The 19,095-nt window shown below is 41.2% G+C and overlaps 1 protein-coding gene and 1 long non-coding RNA gene across 17 annotated transcripts in view; both read right to left on the reverse strand.

Moving 5' to 3' along the window:
- The window catches only part of rgs12a (regulator of G protein signaling 12a), a 40,143-nt gene that overhangs the window by 15,693 nt on the left and 5,355 nt on the right, over window positions 1-19,095 (reverse strand). For 14 of the 16 annotated variants that reach the window (XR_013651134.1, XR_013651133.1, XM_078936461.1 and 11 more), the window contains 2 exons: window positions 17,317-17,409; window positions 622-643 (listed from right to left, as the gene is read on the reverse strand). Coding sequence is in view for 14 of the 16 variants with exons in the window: in XM_078936461.1 (XP_078792587.1) it covers window positions 622-643; window positions 17,317-17,409 (115 nt within the window). In the remaining 2 variants the exon portion in view is untranslated. The remainder of the gene's footprint in view (window positions 1-621; window positions 644-17,316; window positions 17,410-19,095) is intronic. The other 2 variants (XM_078936464.1, XM_078936462.1) reach the window with 1 other exon arrangement.
- Window positions 17,576-19,089, reverse strand: LOC144987260 (uncharacterized). Its single transcript, XR_013651135.1, has 2 exons — window positions 18,135-19,089; window positions 17,576-18,017 (listed from the first exon to the last, which is right to left on the reverse strand). It is a non-coding gene; the product is annotated as an uncharacterized LOC144987260 (long non-coding RNA).

Here is a 19,095-nt window from a genome sequence, read left to right on the forward strand (position 1 = left end):
CTCTAAATAACGGATCACCACACAATAGAAAATGTAATATGAGCTTTCTCTGGATTGACAGGCGGCAAACGTTGCTTTCCATCTGCCCCCCCCCATAGACTGTTTGTTTAAACTTCTGCTTTTATAGGCGCAATCACACCTACAGATTGTCAGTTTACCAAGTGATGAACAGCTTGTTGCTTTTATTTCCCACGCTATTCATATGGAGGCAGACGGACTTCTTTCTTTCCACATTCTTTGTGTTTTAGTTTCCGATGTCGAAACAAAATTTGAAATTTCCCCCCTTATTTTTTTTCTTCTCCAAGTGCTATGAATCATACCAGTGCAGCCAAGCTGCATTAATATATGGAAATCCCAAAAAACACCCCAAGCAAACATCGTTAATGAGGCATGATGCCGACGGCGAGTCTTACTCAAAGAAAGATGTTTTACCAGACCATTTTACGGGTTTAAGGATCGAGTGGGAAAATGAACAAAGGAAGGGAAAGAACCCAAGAGGAAGTTTTTTTTGTTTTTTTTTTACAGAAAACTTTAGAAAACACGAAACAAAAGTTTGTTTTTTGTCATTTTCTTGATTTTTTTTTAGGGTTTTAAAAGAAAGAAAAAAGGATTTGTACTCACCACCATCTGAAGAAGCCGCAGACTGGAAGAAAACAAAGAGAGACATGAGTGAGAAGCTGCCCTCATGACCTCCGGCGTTGAGAAAGACACTAAACCATGAGTTTTTGCAGACATCCGAGCAGTTTTGTTTTTTTCTTGGCTTCTGTCCCTGAAGAGTGTGCCTCTGCTGGGTTGGCTCTCAAGAGTTTGGGACCTTAAACGCACCAATTGATCTGCGAGTGGGTGGACCCACAGCTGTTCACACCTCCCTGTTTGGACTTCAGTTTCTAGTGCCCTCTTCTACACACGCGCATGCCCACACATCCACATCTCCAACTGTTTGCATTCCTGCTAACTGCAGTCACATTGATAAGAGCTCATCAAGGCAGTGGGCTGAAGAGGCCGTCTCCGTGTGCGACGGCCCTCCGCTCACATGCAAATGAAGCACCGAGTGCTTCACACATGGAAGAAGGTCCCTGACTACAAGACAAAAGCAAAAAAAAAAAGGAAAAGTCGAAATCTGTATTTGCTCTGCCTACGAAGACCTCAAAACTGAGCAAATGTTGAGTCTTGAGGTTGAGTCAGAAGATAAGAACCAAAAAAAAAAAAAACCTGCTTAGGGAAACGGTACTGTCTTCACAGCCTGTTGAGAAGCTTTATCCTTTGAGTGTTTCTGCACTGATGTCTGCTGTATCTGATCGACATAAAAAAAAGAAAGGAAGTCAAGGTAAAAGCCAATGTTCTAGGGGAGATGTGGCGATTTCTGAAAAAACAAATTAACAGGAGACTACACAGATAAATACATGACTTTTTTTGTCATTTTCGTATGCGATTATTCATCAAAAATTGTCCAGGACTGAACTAAAACGATGTTTTTTAAGACTAATTAAAAGAAGTTTGGACGGGGTTGGCACGGTTTTAATTAAACGTGGAGAACATCTTAAAAAAAACTTTGTCCAAGAACACTCGCTTCTTGATGCGTCGGTGGATTCATCTGAATAAAAAAGGGAAGACTATTTCCAGAAAAGTGTTTACAGAGTTGCCACTTCAAAGTGTGAATGTTCAAGGCTGATAATATGCGTTTCCTTCCAAGCTTTAGGTTTAAGCTGGCAGAAAAAGCACAAGGTTTTTCTGCTGCAGTGCTCCTCATTTAGTGAACTGGGATGTAGCAAAAAGATAATAAAGGAAAAAAATAAAAGAACAATAGTGGTCCATTCATCCATTTTCAGAACCTGCTGGATCCTATTTGGGGTCATGGGGTTGCTGGAGCCAAACCAGCTGCTCTTGGGCGAAGATGAGGTACACCCTAAACAGATCACCAGGCTGTTGAAGGGCCACAATAGTGGTTGTTTTGTTAAAAACACACACACACAAAAACCCGGCCGGTTCTTTTGTGGATGTCTTCCTGCCCACATAAAGCAATGGTAGACACAGAACTCCACATGTAAAAACTCTATCAGACACAGACCGCCGAGCCACTAATTGTCTGTCACTGCCTTTTTTTACAACTCCTCCATGAGGAGTCCAGCCCTGCAGCAGCAGGCCACCACTTCTGTGGTGGTTTGCATGTGTACAGTAATCATGGGTGGGATGAGGACCAACGTGAAGCTGGAACACAGAAACACCCACTCAATCCATGTGTCTCTTTAGATCTAAAAACAGCTCAGGCTCGAGCCTTTGATACAAGCGAGGATCAAGATTTGGAATAATGACGCTAAATGTCAAGTCCATTTCTTTGTACCCTGAGAAGTCCAGTTTATGGCTTGGTCACATGCACCTGTAAGGGGTTTGACCCGTACGGGTGCTGAGGGATTTTGCGTTGTCCAGGTCTGTAAAGGCTCGTAGACCACATCTTAAGAGGAGCACAGGTGTGTCTTGCAGTTCCCTTGAGGTTTGTGGGGATAAATGGAACATGCCATCGTCATGCGTGTGGTAAGTGTATCGTTAAGTATTTGTTACGGTAATGGAAGTTGCACACATTATGACATATGGGACTAACTCCTGTACTGAAGCTGCATGGACGGGGTGTGCAGGTGATACAAAAGTTCCTGTAGGACGCAGACATTCTACACTCTGATGGTCTAATTTCCTCATTTCTAACAGACTGTGGACAGACGAGGAGCGTGCACTTCTAACTTGAACAGTACTTAGAGGCCCCTTGAGCTGGGCGGAGATTGAAAAAAAGTAAAGAAAAATCTGTACAACCTGCCTGCGTCTCATCTACTTCACCCTTACGTCTTGTTTAAGTCTTCGCTACAACCTGTTGTTTGCAGTAGAAAAAAAAAATGTGCATGAACATTTTCACTCAGAGTTGTTGACAATTTTTTAAATTTCATGGCTCAAACACATTTGTCAAGTTTTTTGCCCCATAAGGACAGTTGTGACTAAGGCATGAACTATTGACAGCTCTTCATGACACATTTGGGAAGCGAAAGAGTAAGAATTAATCATTCTCAGAGTTGATGCAATACCGCATTGTTTAACCGATCTCCTTACAAGGAAGAGGCGTCCAACATCAAACCACGCTGGAAAAATATGGAAAATCTTCACTTAATTATTTAGCCGTATGGTTAGTTTGGGGCTACTTTCAAATATTATTATGATCGGAACGCAAAAAAAAAAAAAAAAGCTTCGTAAACAAATAATTTGATGCTTAAGGGGGTTTGATCAAACACACACCACCTCTGTGCGCTTAACAATCTGCTCTCTTGCCTACAGGTTTGGTCGCAGAGATGACCCGATGAGATCGTCACCTCTTGAACGTCCGTTCCCTTCCTCTGCTAACACCTCTGTACACAAACGGCTGCGGGGTGGGCGACTCAGTCTGTACCACTTCTCGCTGTCTACCTGGAATGTTGTCATCCACTTCAGATTGTCAATCAGATCAATGCCAAAGTCAAACGATGGGGCAGAAAATAGCAGTACTTCAGCTGTCTAGTCTGAAACCTTAGGGTGGTGGTGGATCCACCTGGCCGTACGGTCTGACGTTTCCATGGAGAAGAGGCTGAAGGTGATACCATATCAACAGGACACAATATTTCCCTACTTGTCAAACTTTTTTGGTCAAAATTAAAATGTTTCAACTTTGAAACCTGTTTAGACATGTCCCCGTCTTTAAACGTTGACTTTACACATTCCCGGTTTCTGGTTACTGCTCGGAAAAGTTCACTTTTACACAGGTCTGAAGCCTCCAAACAAACAAACAAGCAGGAGCGCCGATCGTTTCAAGCAGCTGTTCAAAGAGGAAGAGCCCCACACAGAAAGAGGCAGAGATGAGCTACAAAAGAAGGAGATTAATGAGAAAAACAGCTGACGGAAGAAAAGGAGGCTCCTGGCTTTATCCTGTTGAGGAAGAGGAGGCGCAACCGGGCGAGCCACTGTCTACTTACAAAGTTAAAGTTCCAGCTCCTCTTGAAGGAGAGTCTCTTTTTAAGACTCATTGTTCCCTGGTCTGTTACACTAGCAGCATGCAGACAAAATATGTGTGTGTGTGTGCAAACGCATACCTGAACACTCTCCACCCAAATCTCCACAAACCATGTCTGTACAAGTTGGAGAAAGGGAAAAAAGAGGGAGGGAGTAGGAGGCACAGATTTGACAAGGTAATAGGACAGAGAGAGAAAAAAGAAAAAAGGGGGGAGAAACAAACAGGACGAGGCGGCACAAAAGAGGAAAGAAAGATTCCCTTACTCGGCGGCTGTTGCCATGGGAACGAGGCTGACAATACATACTGACTATGCCACAGAGGCAAGAAGGAATCAGAGGAATTAACACCCCCCCCACCCCCCCATAAAAAAACACACACTTAAAAACCACAAGGGTCCACAAACCCTCTCTTTTGGTGCATTTCATGAAAGACACAAGAAACAGGCACTCTGGAAAATTGAAGCCATATGAATTCTTCGTCAGTGTAAGTAAAAGTTTGGTCGTCCAGTAATGGAACTCTTGAACTCATGCAACAAAAAATACTTCTTTTTGGGGGGGGCGGATTCTCTCCTGAGGTGAGATTTCACTTTTCTTTTTCCCAGCTGTTCTTCCAGCGCAGGTGGCTCAGAGATGAAACGCCATCTTTGAAGTCAATTTTGCCGTGATGACCGGATGAGACGTTCAATAACCACCCCCTTCTGTTTGTGATGGATTTTTTTTTTTTTTTACTACCATAGTTATTTGATTTGTGCGTTCGGTTCCTGGTTGGCGGGGAGAAGTGGCGCAGATATCTAAGGAGCGGTGTGAGCTGATATAATTAGAAAAGAGTGAAAAGGAGGAAGGAACGGATCATCTTCCAACACATTAACTTCTAACAATTTCTACCAACCCAAACTCAACCGCTTCAGGCATCCACTGGAAGTAGCTTCAATGACGGATCTTTCATTTGTGTGGCCAATTTAGAGAGCTTCTTTGATCACTTGGATGGTTTGAACATACATTTTGGTGCAGATGCCGGTGGGTTGTCTTTAATTTTCTATTTTGTTAGGTTGGAGTCATCCTGTTAATCAGCGATGCATTTTCCGCGCAATGATCCTAACGCTGTGCATGCCTGCAGGACCTCACATCGCAGTGAAGAAATGAGGCTTTTATTTGATAAAGAGCTCAGCTTCCTGCTCAACGACATTACATTACCTTGGAAGAGAAAATGGGAAATACCTGAGGTTTCATTTTTTTGGGGCTTCACCTAAAGAAAAGAGCACTGAAGATACATTCTTATTCTTAAACTAAAATTATGAATTTGAGGTCTACTAGCAGCAGAAAGACTTTACTGGTTTGTACACTTAATGGTGGCATTTTGGTGTGAAAATAACATCTATTGCTTGACAACTTATCAATAATAATGAGGTCACATAATTTGGAAAGGTCAGAGAATATTGTAGCACTTGAAAGTAAAATCTCTTTTGAAATCTCAAACCTTCTTTTTTTTATGCAAACAAACTGCATTTAAGATGCAAAAACTCAATTTGTCATCAAATAAATAGATTTAAAAAATTACACAAGGAAGGTATAGCCATGGAAATCCTCTTAACCTAGTCTCGAAAATTATCCAAGTCTGCTATCTGCGGCAGAAGACAAACCAACCACTGAAAAATAACATCAACAAAGAATCAAGCATGGGGGCAACTTCCTTTTGAGGGAGGGTAAGGGCGGGGTGAGCTGATAAGATTGGGAGACATGCTTCTCCCTAAACCATGCAAGGAGTTTGGGTGTGAGAGGAAGAGAGGAAGAAAGTCCTCTGACAATATTTAGGAGTAAACACTTTTATTTTGAAAGTTAGTGAGCAAGTGACGAGACATTTTAACAGATTCTGATTAATGTCCATTATATTAAGAATCATCTGATGAGGAATACCGGTAACTATGGTCTTTCTAATGAGTAAAGCGTATTTAAATTATTCAAGATCCCTAACCGAAATGACAAAAGTGTGCTTCCATGGATGAGGACGCTCCATCAAACACTGACTACGAAAGCAATCCAGCCTTTTAAATGTGATCTCAGTCGTTCAAAAGACTTACAAGAGTGATTTACATGTAAACCGAGGTCATCATCAAGCCACATTTCATCTCCTAATCCTTCTGATCGCAACTAATCCTCCTGCCTGTTCCCTAACCCAAACAGGTAAGCCGTAGCAGATGGGTGCTGCCATGTTGTGTCGTGGATTAAAATGCCATTATTCTAATCAGTCCGCTATATCGACCACTTGTTGCTGCTTAAGTGTTGGTTTTTCGCAGCTGCAAGCAGTTTGGATTTTCTTAATTAGTTGCAAAAATTTTGGAAGCTTTATTTCTATCTCTATCTACTGACGTGTGTGAGAAACGATCTTCGGTTCTGGTTTTATTTACTCTTTAAATTAAAGCTTCGCAAACTGCTGCTAGCATCATGCTACAATGCTAGCAACCCCATGACGTTTACCAAATGGAGCTTTATCTCCAGTGTTGACATTCTTTCAGCTACCGTAACTCTTCAACTGTTTATGCAATTAACTTAATTCCATCGGATTCCAAAGCGGAGCAAAGCAGCTAACGTAAAATGTTGCATATGAGCGCAAAGCCAATATAAAAAGCCTCTTTTCTCCGAGACAGAAGCAGCTGTTTTATGTTGATGGCATAAACGGTCAAAGAGTTACGGTTTGTAAAAAAAGCGTATTATCTAGGTGTCGCCGGCGACTTCTCTGGTGTGAAAGAGCTAAGTTTGGAATTATTTGGCCTTGTCAAGTCATTTATCCTGAAGGACGCACTTTTCAAAAGACATTTAACAGTCTGAAAAACCACAGAGGAAAAACTAAAATAGACAATAGTTCCACCCCTTTCTTTTATTGTACCTCTGTTGTTTGCACAGTGTTTATCTAACAAGATCATATATTATGAAGCATCAACATGTTTATGGTGCATGTCAAATATGACAACACGTTGCAGCCTTTTCTGCTAGCTAAATACATTTTTTTTTCTAAGTTTAGATTTGACCAATTGCTAAAATTAGCTTTTTTTGTGTACTAAAGAGCAGAGGAGTAATAATTTGTTCGTGATCCAACTGGGTGGAGGAAATTCTAGATAGGAAGTAAGTATGAAAGGTTTGATTTAAGACACAGCTGAACTCCACCACATTCAGGAGGGACACAGAAACTAGTGATCAACCCCCAGTTTATTATCAGAGAGGGATTTGCTTCCATGAGCCTGAAGGGCTAGGGTAGATCAACCACATGAGATGCCACCACAACCTCCCACCAATGCCTTTCTTTGCCATAAAAAAAAGTACAAAACACAAACGGAATTTCCAACCTGAAACTCGACACTTATAATTAGCTCTGCGAGTCTCCACAAAGTTTCCACAGAACCAAAGGAAGGCTTTGTTGTGCAATATTTAAGGGAAAAAATGTTTGTTTTTGTTGTGATGGGATATATCGAGTACACAAAAAAAAAAACAACAGTATCGCCCACCTGGAGGTTCACAAGTACCGACAATTAAGTGAAATAAACCTGTAGGTAAATGTTTACTTTGTAGGCAAAGATTTTTGAAACACACAGATCTTTAGTCTGATGGTTTATTTTTCAAACTGATTCTGTTTTAAGGCGTTAAGATCTGGGTCGTTTTATACCTAAGAATTCAATATGTGAAGTCTTCCCAAATACTTTTGGGACTTTTCTGACTAACACAAAAAATATCAGGGATAAGAAAACAATCTACTGATAGAAGAGTTCGTTTTTTTTTTGTTTAATCAGAACATATACTGTCCAAACATTAAGTGCTGATCGACATCAATTGCGTAGGCATTAAACTACTGTAAAGTGTTGCATATCAGCGCAAAGCTGTTTTTCTCCACTTCAAGACGGTTGAAGAGTTACGGTAATTGAAAGAATTTAAACAGTGGAGTTAAAAGTTCTGGTGTAAGAGGGTAAAAAAAACACACAACAAAAAATTAGATCTACTAAATGAATAAAAAATATATTCATTTATTTTTAAGTTCAAACTAAGGAGAGACTGACATCTGCTGTGTATAACAAACTCCAGGTGATTATTGGGGACCTGACCTGTTTCAAGCCACGTTTGATTTTAAACGTGCTTCAACCCGGAAGTTAAAGGGCTGTCTCCAGGTGTCACACAAATGTGATCTGGTCCCTACAGGGATGGACAGATGTGCCCATCACTCTGCAGCAGTTTGAAGATGGACCCACAGTGTGCCAACTCAGAACACGTGACATGTTTCCTCCATCTAATCTCAATGTCTTAACAGTACTACCCAAAGCATCTGTTAGAATTACTGTAATTAGTGCTTTTTCAATTGAAAGCTTTTACTTTCATATAGGAATCTACAGTAGGTGGCATCTTCTCATTTTGGCTGTGTTTGGCTTAGTGGAACATTTTGATTACATAATTTGGATGCTTTGTCTATCTGACACACTTATTAATGCTGCTCAGCCAATCGTCTTTCAATTAACTAAAACATGTTATGATGAGTCATTTGACACACAGTTCTTTCACTTTAAGAGCAGGTTTCCTTTTTGACTATGAGAGAAAAGCTGGGGGTTAAGAATTAAAGCCAACAAAAGGCCCCGTCAATCAACGAAGGCCTGATAGAACAAGACCCTCAGCTTGGAGCTAAAACATTTTGCATCAATCCAAGCCTGGAAAGATCCCCCATTCACACCTATTTCAGTTCATTTAAGGAGGGACACGAAGGAAACAGGCCCAAACATGCCGCATGTGTTTAGCTCTGGGTGTTTAGGTTAAAAAAAAGATTGAACACGCCAAGTCGACACACGTAAGATAGCTATGTCCAAACTGTCAACACAGAGGAGAAGACATTGGTTCTGGTTGAGTAATCTCCACAAACTCTTGTAGTAGTTTGTCCCTAAGTGAAGCATAAAATCAGGGTAGTAAATGAGAGTTATACTAAGGAGGATAAACCACAAAAAAACAAATAGGGATCAATCAATTCTCAAAGTTTAATCCTTGGTCTTGACTAAAAAAAAACTATTTCTTAAATATGGATGTCCAGGGATAGATAGCTTGTATTTTTGTGGTTACAGTGTGACCACACAGCAAACTCAGCAGCCAACAGCCACATCTGGTCTTCTGGCTGGTGACTGTTGCATGCTCATAGCAACGAGAACGCCCACTGCACAACTTCTGGTGTCTTACTTGGGGTTTTTTACCACTTGGTGGGTTTCGGTCCATCAATGTGCAATCAAAAAAAAGCTTCAGGGGGGAAAAAAAATGCAAGACAGTAAGGGAGCTTGCTGTGCTTGTACTGTACGGTCTGTGCATCATTTAATGCTAGCCTAAGGACAGTTTTTTTGAGCAGAACTGTCCGCCCACACTCTAGAGCTGGTCCGTGCTGCTAATCTCCACAACTACATCATCTGATGTAAAAAAAAAACAAAAAAATCAAGAAAAAAACCCATCACATATAAAAAAGATATTGCACCTTGACGAGCAGAAACATCAACAACTTATGGTGCAGTGAAGTTCATTTATGAGCAAGAAAGCCTTAAAGGCGAGACGAAAACAATGAAGGGGCAGTGATTGGAAACAGAAACGGGCTTCTGCAAAACAAATCAGAGCTGAAGTAAAACCAGAGGCGACCGTGTCGAGTTCAAAGTAAACAGCTGGCTGTAACGCGGTGACCTCAAAGCGCAATGGCGATGAACATCCACTGTAGGCTTGATTTTATCAGGCAGCAACAAGCTCACATCTCAGTGTCCTTCACACTGACTTAGACGTCTCTGAGTGCGGCTAACTGACAGCGGATTGGGGGTCATTTCTCAGGGCAAGTGCAACAGAGTGCATTTATGGAGAATGAGTCTATTGGGTGTCCTAAAACGCCAAAAAAGTCAGCGCGCGTTCTGCTGCAGAAGCACCTCTTGCTGTAGTGTTGGTTTATACAGAAGTGCGGTGTGTGTCACACGACACATGGGTCAAAACATTCTCCTTAAAGACCACACAAGCTTTTTATGCAGCTACAGCAGGGAGAAAAGTCGGCGGAGTCATCAGACAAAATAAGGGGATTTCATCACTTACTGAGTTAAGAGTTAAAATTTGCTCCATGTATGGCGCTGGGTGCCAGGCTCGTCTTCAGCGCTGTTTCCTGCGGCTGCTGCTGTGCGTAAAGGAGTCCATCGGCTGGATCTCAACGGCGCGAGTCTGTTTGCAAGGCAGACGCAAGAGCTGCACGCGGAGGAGGAGGAGGAGGAGGAGGAGGAGGAGGAGGAGGAGGAGGAGGAGGAGGAGGAGGAGAAGGAGTGTGTGCAGATGAACCGAAAATCCTGACAGCTACTGGGAGTTCAAAAGCTCCCTCTCTCTTCCTCCACTGCCGGTTCCTCTCCCTCCCTCCTTCCCTTCCCTGTGAATTCCTCCTCTTTCCTTCTCTATTTACCCCCCCTCCCTGTCTGTGTGTCTTCTGCTACACCCACAGGATGGATCTATTACCCACATGTGCGCAAACAAGAGCTGCTAATGTATCTACACCTAAAAGAAGAGGGGGATGTTCAAGCAAGAGAAAAGAAACAAGTTTCCTCTGAATGACAATCCTGCTAATGGATCACATTGACATTAATACACGTCTAGTTCAGACGGAGTCAGTGCAAACAGAGGCTAATGGTCTTAAAAAGCTGAACGCACCGTCAGCTGCTGAGGCTTAACGTGTCTGAATCGAGCTGCAAACCAGATGAGCAAGAAATGGCTCACAGCGGCCGCACCAATACAGAGTGATGTCAGGGCATTTTTGCCGGAGGAGTGCTCTGACAAGTTCTGGAAAGAGGAGGAAGACCCAAAGTAGTACATTCCTTGACATGCCCAGACACACATTTGCACAGCCACATATGAGTGGTAATGAACATGAGCAAAGACTTGTGTGTTCGATGTGAATGCAAGGAACAAATTTACTTCAATAGTAAATGTGAAACTAGAAAAAAAAGAGCAGGGTATATGTGTCTTAAATCAATGTGCCATGGCCACCTACAGGTGTATGCAATCACATCAAGTCTATAAGACCACAACCAAGTCTATACATCCACATAGAAGTCCACAAGTCCATATACAAGTCTATGAAGCCATGTACAAATGTCCAAGTTCACATACAAGTCTATAAGACTACATATAAGTCTAGAAAGCTACATAAATGTCTAGAAAGTCTACCGAAAAGTCTATAGTTCTACATACAAGTCTATACATCTACATAAAAGTCTATAAGTCTACATACAAGTCTATACATCTACATAAAAGTCTATAAGTCTACATACAAGTCTATACATCTACATAAAAGTCTATAAGTCTACATAAAAGTCTATAAGTCCACATAAAAGTATAGAAGTCAACATAAAAGTTTATGTCTACAAAAAGTCTATAAGTCTACATAGAAGTATATAAGTCTACATACAAGTCTTTAAGTCTGGGATGGGTAACCATATGGATTAATTTAATTTTGCTGGTAATTGGTCTATTTGAGTTTTGTATAATTTGTATTGTACTTGAAATAACCTTGTTTGTCATTGTTCGAACAAAGAGAAATTAGATGACACTAGAAAAAGCCAATCTGTTGATTATTGCCACGTTTCCTCAGTAGTACGCAAACCTGAGATCAAGAGCATTTTGATAAAATAGTTAAATGAGCAGACTAACCCTAACCCTGCAGACTTGGAGGAGACTCCTCCAGACTCCCTGGAGTGGAGGCTGCTGCAGCTGTTGCTAATACCACTAACCCCGATCAGGCGCAGGCAGGTGCGGAAGTTCCTGCAGCCGTAGCCAATGCAGGGGCTGTCCCAATTCCATTGCTCCAGGCTGGGGTTGCCACAGGATTTAAAACTCATGCTTTGGATGAAGAAAGTGGAGCTTGTGTGGAAGACTCTGGAAGTAGAGCTAATGCACTTGCGAATGCGGGCTTTGGAGACGCAAAAAGTCAAACCAGCTGCTCCTGATGTCCCCTTAACATCCACTGCTCATGAAATGTTTTAAGTAAGTAAATAAATTGCTCTTTTTCAAAGTTTTCAAGAATCTAAGGTGGACTAGTATTTCAGCGCTTTTGGGCGCATGCAGCCACTTTGGCATGCCCGAAAAATGTGTGGAGTTTGCTACTCCAATGTAAACTTGTGGGTCCAGCGCAAGAAGTGCATTCTGCTTTTTCTATTAAAGAGAGTTGGGATTTTGATGTGGTAAAAGCAACCGTTTTGAGGGCACATGAACTAGTGCCCGAAGCATATCGCCACAAGTTTTGTACATACAAGAAATCGGCTAAATTCACACTAAAATTAATTTGATTTCTATTGCACCTTTCATGAAAAAAGAACAGCTTATGGTGCTGTACATAAAAACAAACAAGAACCTAGAACACTAAAACAGCAATCCCCACACATGCAATAAAAACAATAAAATAAGCCCCTCATAATGAAATACACAAAAACGAACACAAATTAAAAAAGAGAACCCAGAAGGCGCCGCCGCCGTCCGCCCTGTCCAACTGCTGACCGGGGTGTCAGCATCCAAGCAGCACGAACGCAACTCATCCCCAGCACCTCCCAGTCCCCAAACCCCCCAGACCAATGTGCCCGACGTGGGCGGACCCAGAACAAGAGATGCCAGAGGACAAACAGGGCCAAAACTCTGGGAACACGAACACAAACACCCCAACCAAGGGTAAAAAGACACTCGTTAACAGTCTAAATTAATTCTAAATTAGTAGCGTAGCAGTAAAATAAGGGGAACAAAAGTATAAATTGGCTCCAAAAGCTGCCAACTTTATTTTGGGTATTTTGCTTGATCACTTTGCTTTGGATAGGTATAAAGATTGTAACTCCTATTTCATATTTGATTAGCCTTCTTTGTGACAAATGCCATCTCTGTTGAGCAGTGAGTTCTAAAACCAGACTGAAACCTTTCTAAAATTTTATTTTTATTAATAAAATCATTCAGTTGAATAAAAACAAGCTTTCCTAAAATTTTACTTAAAAATGACAGGTTGGATACTGGCCGGCAGTTGTTTAGATTGGAGACATCTAAACCACTCTACTTCAGAAGGGGCTTCACAATAGCATTCCTTAGGGATGCAGAGAAGACTCCAGTCTGAAGAGAGCAGTTCAAGATGTTCCGTAACTCTCCTCACAGGATGTAAAAAACTGACTCAAAAAGTGAGTTGGGGATGGGATCAAGAGAACAACTTTTTTTCTTTTTTAATTTGATTTGAAATGGTTTATTCCAAGCAATCAAGGAATAATGCACAAAACGATACAATAATCATTCATACAAAGACGTAACAAACTTAGGATAATAAGATATTAAATCAAAGATTGCTTGAAAGGGGGTGGAAGGAGGCGAATTTATATAATCCCACCCCTGTTCTACCGTAATCATTTTATTACATGATTTATCAATACCTGGTTCATAACTTTTCATCTGATATCAATGCTTTACCAACACAGTTTCAGGTCATTACGTATGCTTAATTATCAATAAATCACATGACAATGTTGAATTACTTCATAATTATGTAAAGTAGATATAACTATTTTGTATAGTTATGTATACATGCATTCTCCACACAGAAATGTACCAGCCAGGATTAAAACCAGAGCTTAGCTGTGAGGCGAGAACGCTAGCCACTACGCTTCCGTGCAGCCCTTCTGAGGAAACCATGTTTCTGTAAATCCCTACCTCAGTTACAGGAACAGACTTTCTGGTTTTTGTGAAATTTGGAAATCACTGGTTACAGGTACTCAATGCTAACCATGTTCTTGTTACATGGATGCATTGAAATATACCTATAGTCTCATCTGGTTTCATCTCAGCCAATTAGAAGACTTGTGTACAGACGTCTAGTGCATTTTCCCCAAATTAACCCCCTAAAAAGTTGATTTGCTGCTCAATCAGTCAACTAGTTGGAGGTTAAACACCTGATCTTGACAATCACTCTGTTCTTCAACCAACCCCTTACCCCACTTTAACCACAGTAGGTAAAAAGCTTAAAAAATGTCTACTAAAATGCAATGTTGCTTTGAAACAAAGCATAAAACGAGTCAAACTAAAGAGAACAATGAAAAAGCAGAATAAATTCCCAAAGTTGGATAGAATGCATAGAGGTATAAGAGGAAACTGGGCAGATTAAAAATTGATGATGATCAGATAAGGACTGAGCATCAACTGAAAGATGCATTTAAGAATCCAAATCTACAATTCTGAAATCCAGTGCCCTAGAAATTTCCCATTTCCATGCTTACTAAATTAGCAAATATAGACCACAATGCATTGCATTTGAACAATTATTCATTTAAAAAAATGTATATATACATATTTTTTTTATAAATTATCTAAGTTGTCAGAACACAGTGGATTAGTCTTTGTTATGCATTTTTACTTTGCCCAAATGGGTGATGTCATATGCATGCGCAGTGGTGTTGAAAATACCGGAAGAGGAAATGATTCCCGCTGTAAACAAACCGAGATGCCACATACATTTATGCGGCAGCTTGGTAATATACGAGATGATCTTCTAAACGTGTTTTTATTAGTGTTATGAATATTATGAAGCGCTTGTTCGCTCTTTTTTTTTTAATCCGTGTGGTCAGTGCTTTTTTGTGGAAGAACGGAGCTGGAAGAAGCCAGGGTTAGGAGTAGGCTAAGAAGGTTAACAACATTAGCCTTTTTTTGATGAACAACAAAATCCATGCGGGAAATGCCGCAACCTGCATCTTGGCTGCACGTAAATATGTGGGAATAACATCAGGCTTTTTTTGTCGGACACGACTGGAAACACAAATCCATGATTGTTTTTCAATAGTTTCTAAGAGCAGCGGTACGGAAGCCTAACAAAGTAAGGGTGTAAGAAAAAATTGCGATAGTTCATTTGGCAATACTTTTATCGATTCAAAATGTTGCCAGGACGATATTTATTTAATATTTTTTTGAGTGTCCTTCAGTGTCTGACTCTTGATGTCCACTTCACCCTCCGACCGCTAGTTGGCAGCAGAGCACACTGAGCCTCTTAGAGCAGCTCTACTCTGCACAAAACAACAGGAAGACTGCAGCCAGAGGCAGCTTGTTCTGTTGTTATGAGACATGAACTACTTCGTTTTTACTTGGGATGGATACCAAACAGAAACTCTGAGCCATGTTGCTGCCAGCAACATATAAAAGCAAGGATTGGGGTGCTTTTTAGCGGCTCAGATAAATACGAGTGAAGCATGGCTAAAATGCGGGCAAAGCGGGCTAAAGTTCTACAGAACCTCCCAGCAATGAATTCTAGTTTAGCGACCTGATGGATCAGAGGAATGTGTAGAACGCTCTGAAAAAAGGCCGACATCGCGGCGAGGAGCGTTAGTTTATTACTTCTGTGTGTGAGAAGCGTGGCTGCAAAGGTTCAGCAGAGCAGACTGATATGTAAACAAAGCACCTTCTTTGTCACATTAAAGCAACTTTCCTTCATTCTGTCATCCTGCCTCATCATCACAGTTTATTGTTTCTGGAAAGAATCAGTGCGCCCCCCCCCCCCCCCCCCCCCTAATTTTTGAATCACCATTCAGGCTCCTGAACTGTTTAAAAGCACTGGTGAAGCTACATTGAGCATTGTTGTAAATAAACAGCATTTTATTTCCCTAATAGAAACGTATTGGTTAAGGCTCATTCATTCTTTGTTTTTCTTATACTGAAAAATATTTTGTTGTGGAAGTCAGACAATGTTGCCTGTTCTCTTTCTTTATTTTAACTTACCAAAATGAAAGCACTAGGAATTTGCTTTGGTAAACGCAACTTATATATGAGATCCAGTTGCAGTGCTTAACATTATGATTATTAAATAAACGGAATTTGACCATTTTATTACAGATGAGACATTAAAATTCAGGTTTAGTTTTTTCAAATTCATATTTAAAGAAAAAAAGAAAGAAAAAATGTTTTGGTATAATATAATATTGGGATACGTATCGCATCGGGGGGCGCATATCGGGATACGTATCGTATCGCCAGACTCTTGCCAATACACACCCCTATAACAAAGCACCCGTAACAAACACGTAACAAAGCCCCACCCCCCTGTCCGCAAACACAAAGCTGTCTGCTCGCAGACACGGTTCACTCGTGTGGAGCAGCCGGCCGGTACTCTATGCGCTCCAAAGCTTTCTCTGGAGCACCGCATCGTTTATGTGTGGCGTTAAACCAGACACACGATCGGAAAAAACCGTTTACATGCAAAACGATCGGATCAACAATTGGGATAATCCATCTATCTTGATCCGAAAGAAATTTTGATCCGAACGAGTCTGATCGGGGCAGAGTATTCCGAACGGCGTGTTTTGTATGACGCATGTTTCTTCCGATCAGTCATTCTTTCCAAATACTTTTTTCCATGTAAGCACAGCTAGTGTGTAGCCTCTGGGTTTCAGGGGTCATCCCAGAGCCTGACCGCCAAAGACTATAGACTTATTTCACATTATTGAAAACATACTTAAACCAAATCTCGCAGAAAAGTACCAATTCTTGCTATGAGAGACTGTAGAAACTCAAAAATGCAATATTTATAAGAATATAAAAGAAACTGACATTAAAATTGCAACAAGATACAGCAGGATGACCTAACAATCATTTCAGTTGCAGCCATTACCTTAAAATTTTTGTAATAACTCCCTAAAAAGGTCATCCAAATTGTCTTCTGAACCTGAACTTTGGTGAGTAAAGCAGACAAGGATTACGTCACACGTGATTGCAACGTCCAGGACAGTTTCAGAATGAGGTGAAGATGAAGAATAGCTCTGCTGTCTGTTTTCTGAAGGACCAAAGTATCCAACAAGACAATTTACTTTTGTTTTGAGTGTGTCTGTAGCAATTAAAAGCATGGAGGAAGTCGGGAGTGTGCATGATCTGAATATGACTCACAGTGCATGAGTAACACAGACAACTGAGGAAGCAGCGGCCCTGACTGACATTAATGCGAGGGAATGCATGTCGCCGCACAGTCAGCAGGCGCAGCGGCGCTCATTAGCAACCAAACAAATTGGTCCGTGCCTCTGGCGCGCAACAAAGACCACTCTGTGAGCGACCCTCCTGCCACAAGCGAAGCGGCAAACGCAGCTGAAGGCCGAGCAAATGAAAGGTTTGAAAAGGTGACGGTCCACCAATAGAAAAACCAGTCCAGCTTCTATGCGAGCAGAAAGCGTGATGGAAGGTACGGAGGATCGCTTGAAACCGTCATTAGACGTACACAAATGAAAGCTGACATTTTGAAAAGACAAAGAAGATGATGCCCACCTCAAGGTCATCCAGGGATCGAGCCAGGCTGAGACGTTTGGCCGAACGCCGTTTGGAGGCACGGATCCCTCCCATCCCCCAAAACCTGGACGTCTGACAACAACAACACAAAGACACAAACATTACTGACACTTTTGTCAGCATCTGAAAGTGTATTCATTCATCCTCCAAACCCGCTTATTCCCTCTTGGGGTCAACGGGTTGAAGCCTATCCCCAGCTGGATGAAGCCAGTCCATCGCATGGCAAAATATGAAAATATTTCTTTTCTTTTTTTAACCCCATAAAAATATTTACGGTATATATATCAAACCCTTAGAATAATGCACATTTCATGCTAAACGGCAGGAGTTTTTCTGGAGATAAAAACAGTTTGGAGTTTGTGATGCCTTGAATTGCCACTAAAAAACCTGGAAATATCCCAGTGCAGACTGTTTCTTTCAAGTCTGGTAAGTCTTAGATATCCATTAAACCCACCACAGGGTGTTTTAAACCAAACATTCCAGCTCTCCTTATTCTTATGGTTGGAGCGGCTGTGCCTAATATTTAAAGTGCAGTTGAAGAATTGCAGATAATTACCACTGCATGACATGGGCTGAACCCTGTAATTTGCCCGGCTTCCTGTCTAAGATTGTCTTCTTTCTGATCTTAAGGCGAGCTGGAGGAAGAGGGAGGGCGCGATGAAGCCGTGATCCGGCTCAGACTAGAACCAGAAAAAGTAGGTGGATGTCAGACTGGAGCGGGTCAACTTTATCTGTGTGGACCCCGCATTGGCGTGGGTTCACCAACACGTTGGCTAATCGGGAGCCCGTGGCCGTACTGGGTTGAGGATGACAGAAAACACTCGGCTTCGGGTGAATGCTGACTTCAGAGGAGCACCGGGATGTGGATGCAGAGGGACCTCTTGTGGGCAAAGAAGAAACTAACAACAGAAGCGGACTTGGGAGTTCCTTTTTTAAATTTCTGACAGAGACATCAGTGATTCTAGGGATGTGACAGATACATTGAGAAAAACCCATCTAGTACAGAGAGTAACAGCAGTATTGGTTTAAAACCACAGATATGAACAATATTATGTTGGTAAAAAGGTATCAAATAGATTGTGACTCTTCCCGTTGTGTCTCTCCTGTCTGCCTTTTCATGTACACGTTTTTTTCTTTTCATGTACACGTGATGCAAACAAAAATACATCCAATCAGGCCTGAAATGCCTATGTTTTATCAATCAATCAATCAAATTTTATTTATAAAGCACTTTTCATATAAAAGCATAACACAAAGTCATGTTGCGCTTATGTTATGTTTATAGTTGTTATGTAAAAGGCATTTTTATGTATAACTTTAAACACCAATTGAATAATGAATATCTAGTAGATATTGTCCATTTAGCTGAAAGAACTAGACTGTGTCGTATCGCCACAAAGTTAGATGACTCTTATGTATCGAATCATGCTGGAAAGAACCCTACCAGATGTTTTCTGAACTGTATTCACGCTGACAACCGACTGTTAAAGTGGTAGTGTTGGATTACGTTTTAAGCACCTCTCTAAAGCAGCCTAACAATGACTTCCCATTATATCATCTACTAAATATGAAACTAAAGACTTTTCTTTTTAGGAGTTTAACCTTTCTGTGCTGATTCATTAGTGACCTATTTTAACGTGGAGGAGGCCCTAAATACCAACTGGGCACACCAGGGCCTTAAACAAACACAAATGAACACAAAGAGTCATTGTACGACACACTTGGAGGAAAAGAAAAAAAAAAGGGTGCAGTGCTTAC

This window comes from Oryzias latipes, chromosome 18 (genome assembly GCF_053564925.1).
Source record: "Oryzias latipes strain Hd-rR chromosome 18, Olatipes_Hd-rR_3.1".
Classification (NCBI taxonomy): domain Eukaryota; kingdom Metazoa; phylum Chordata; class Actinopteri; order Beloniformes; family Adrianichthyidae; genus Oryzias; species Oryzias latipes.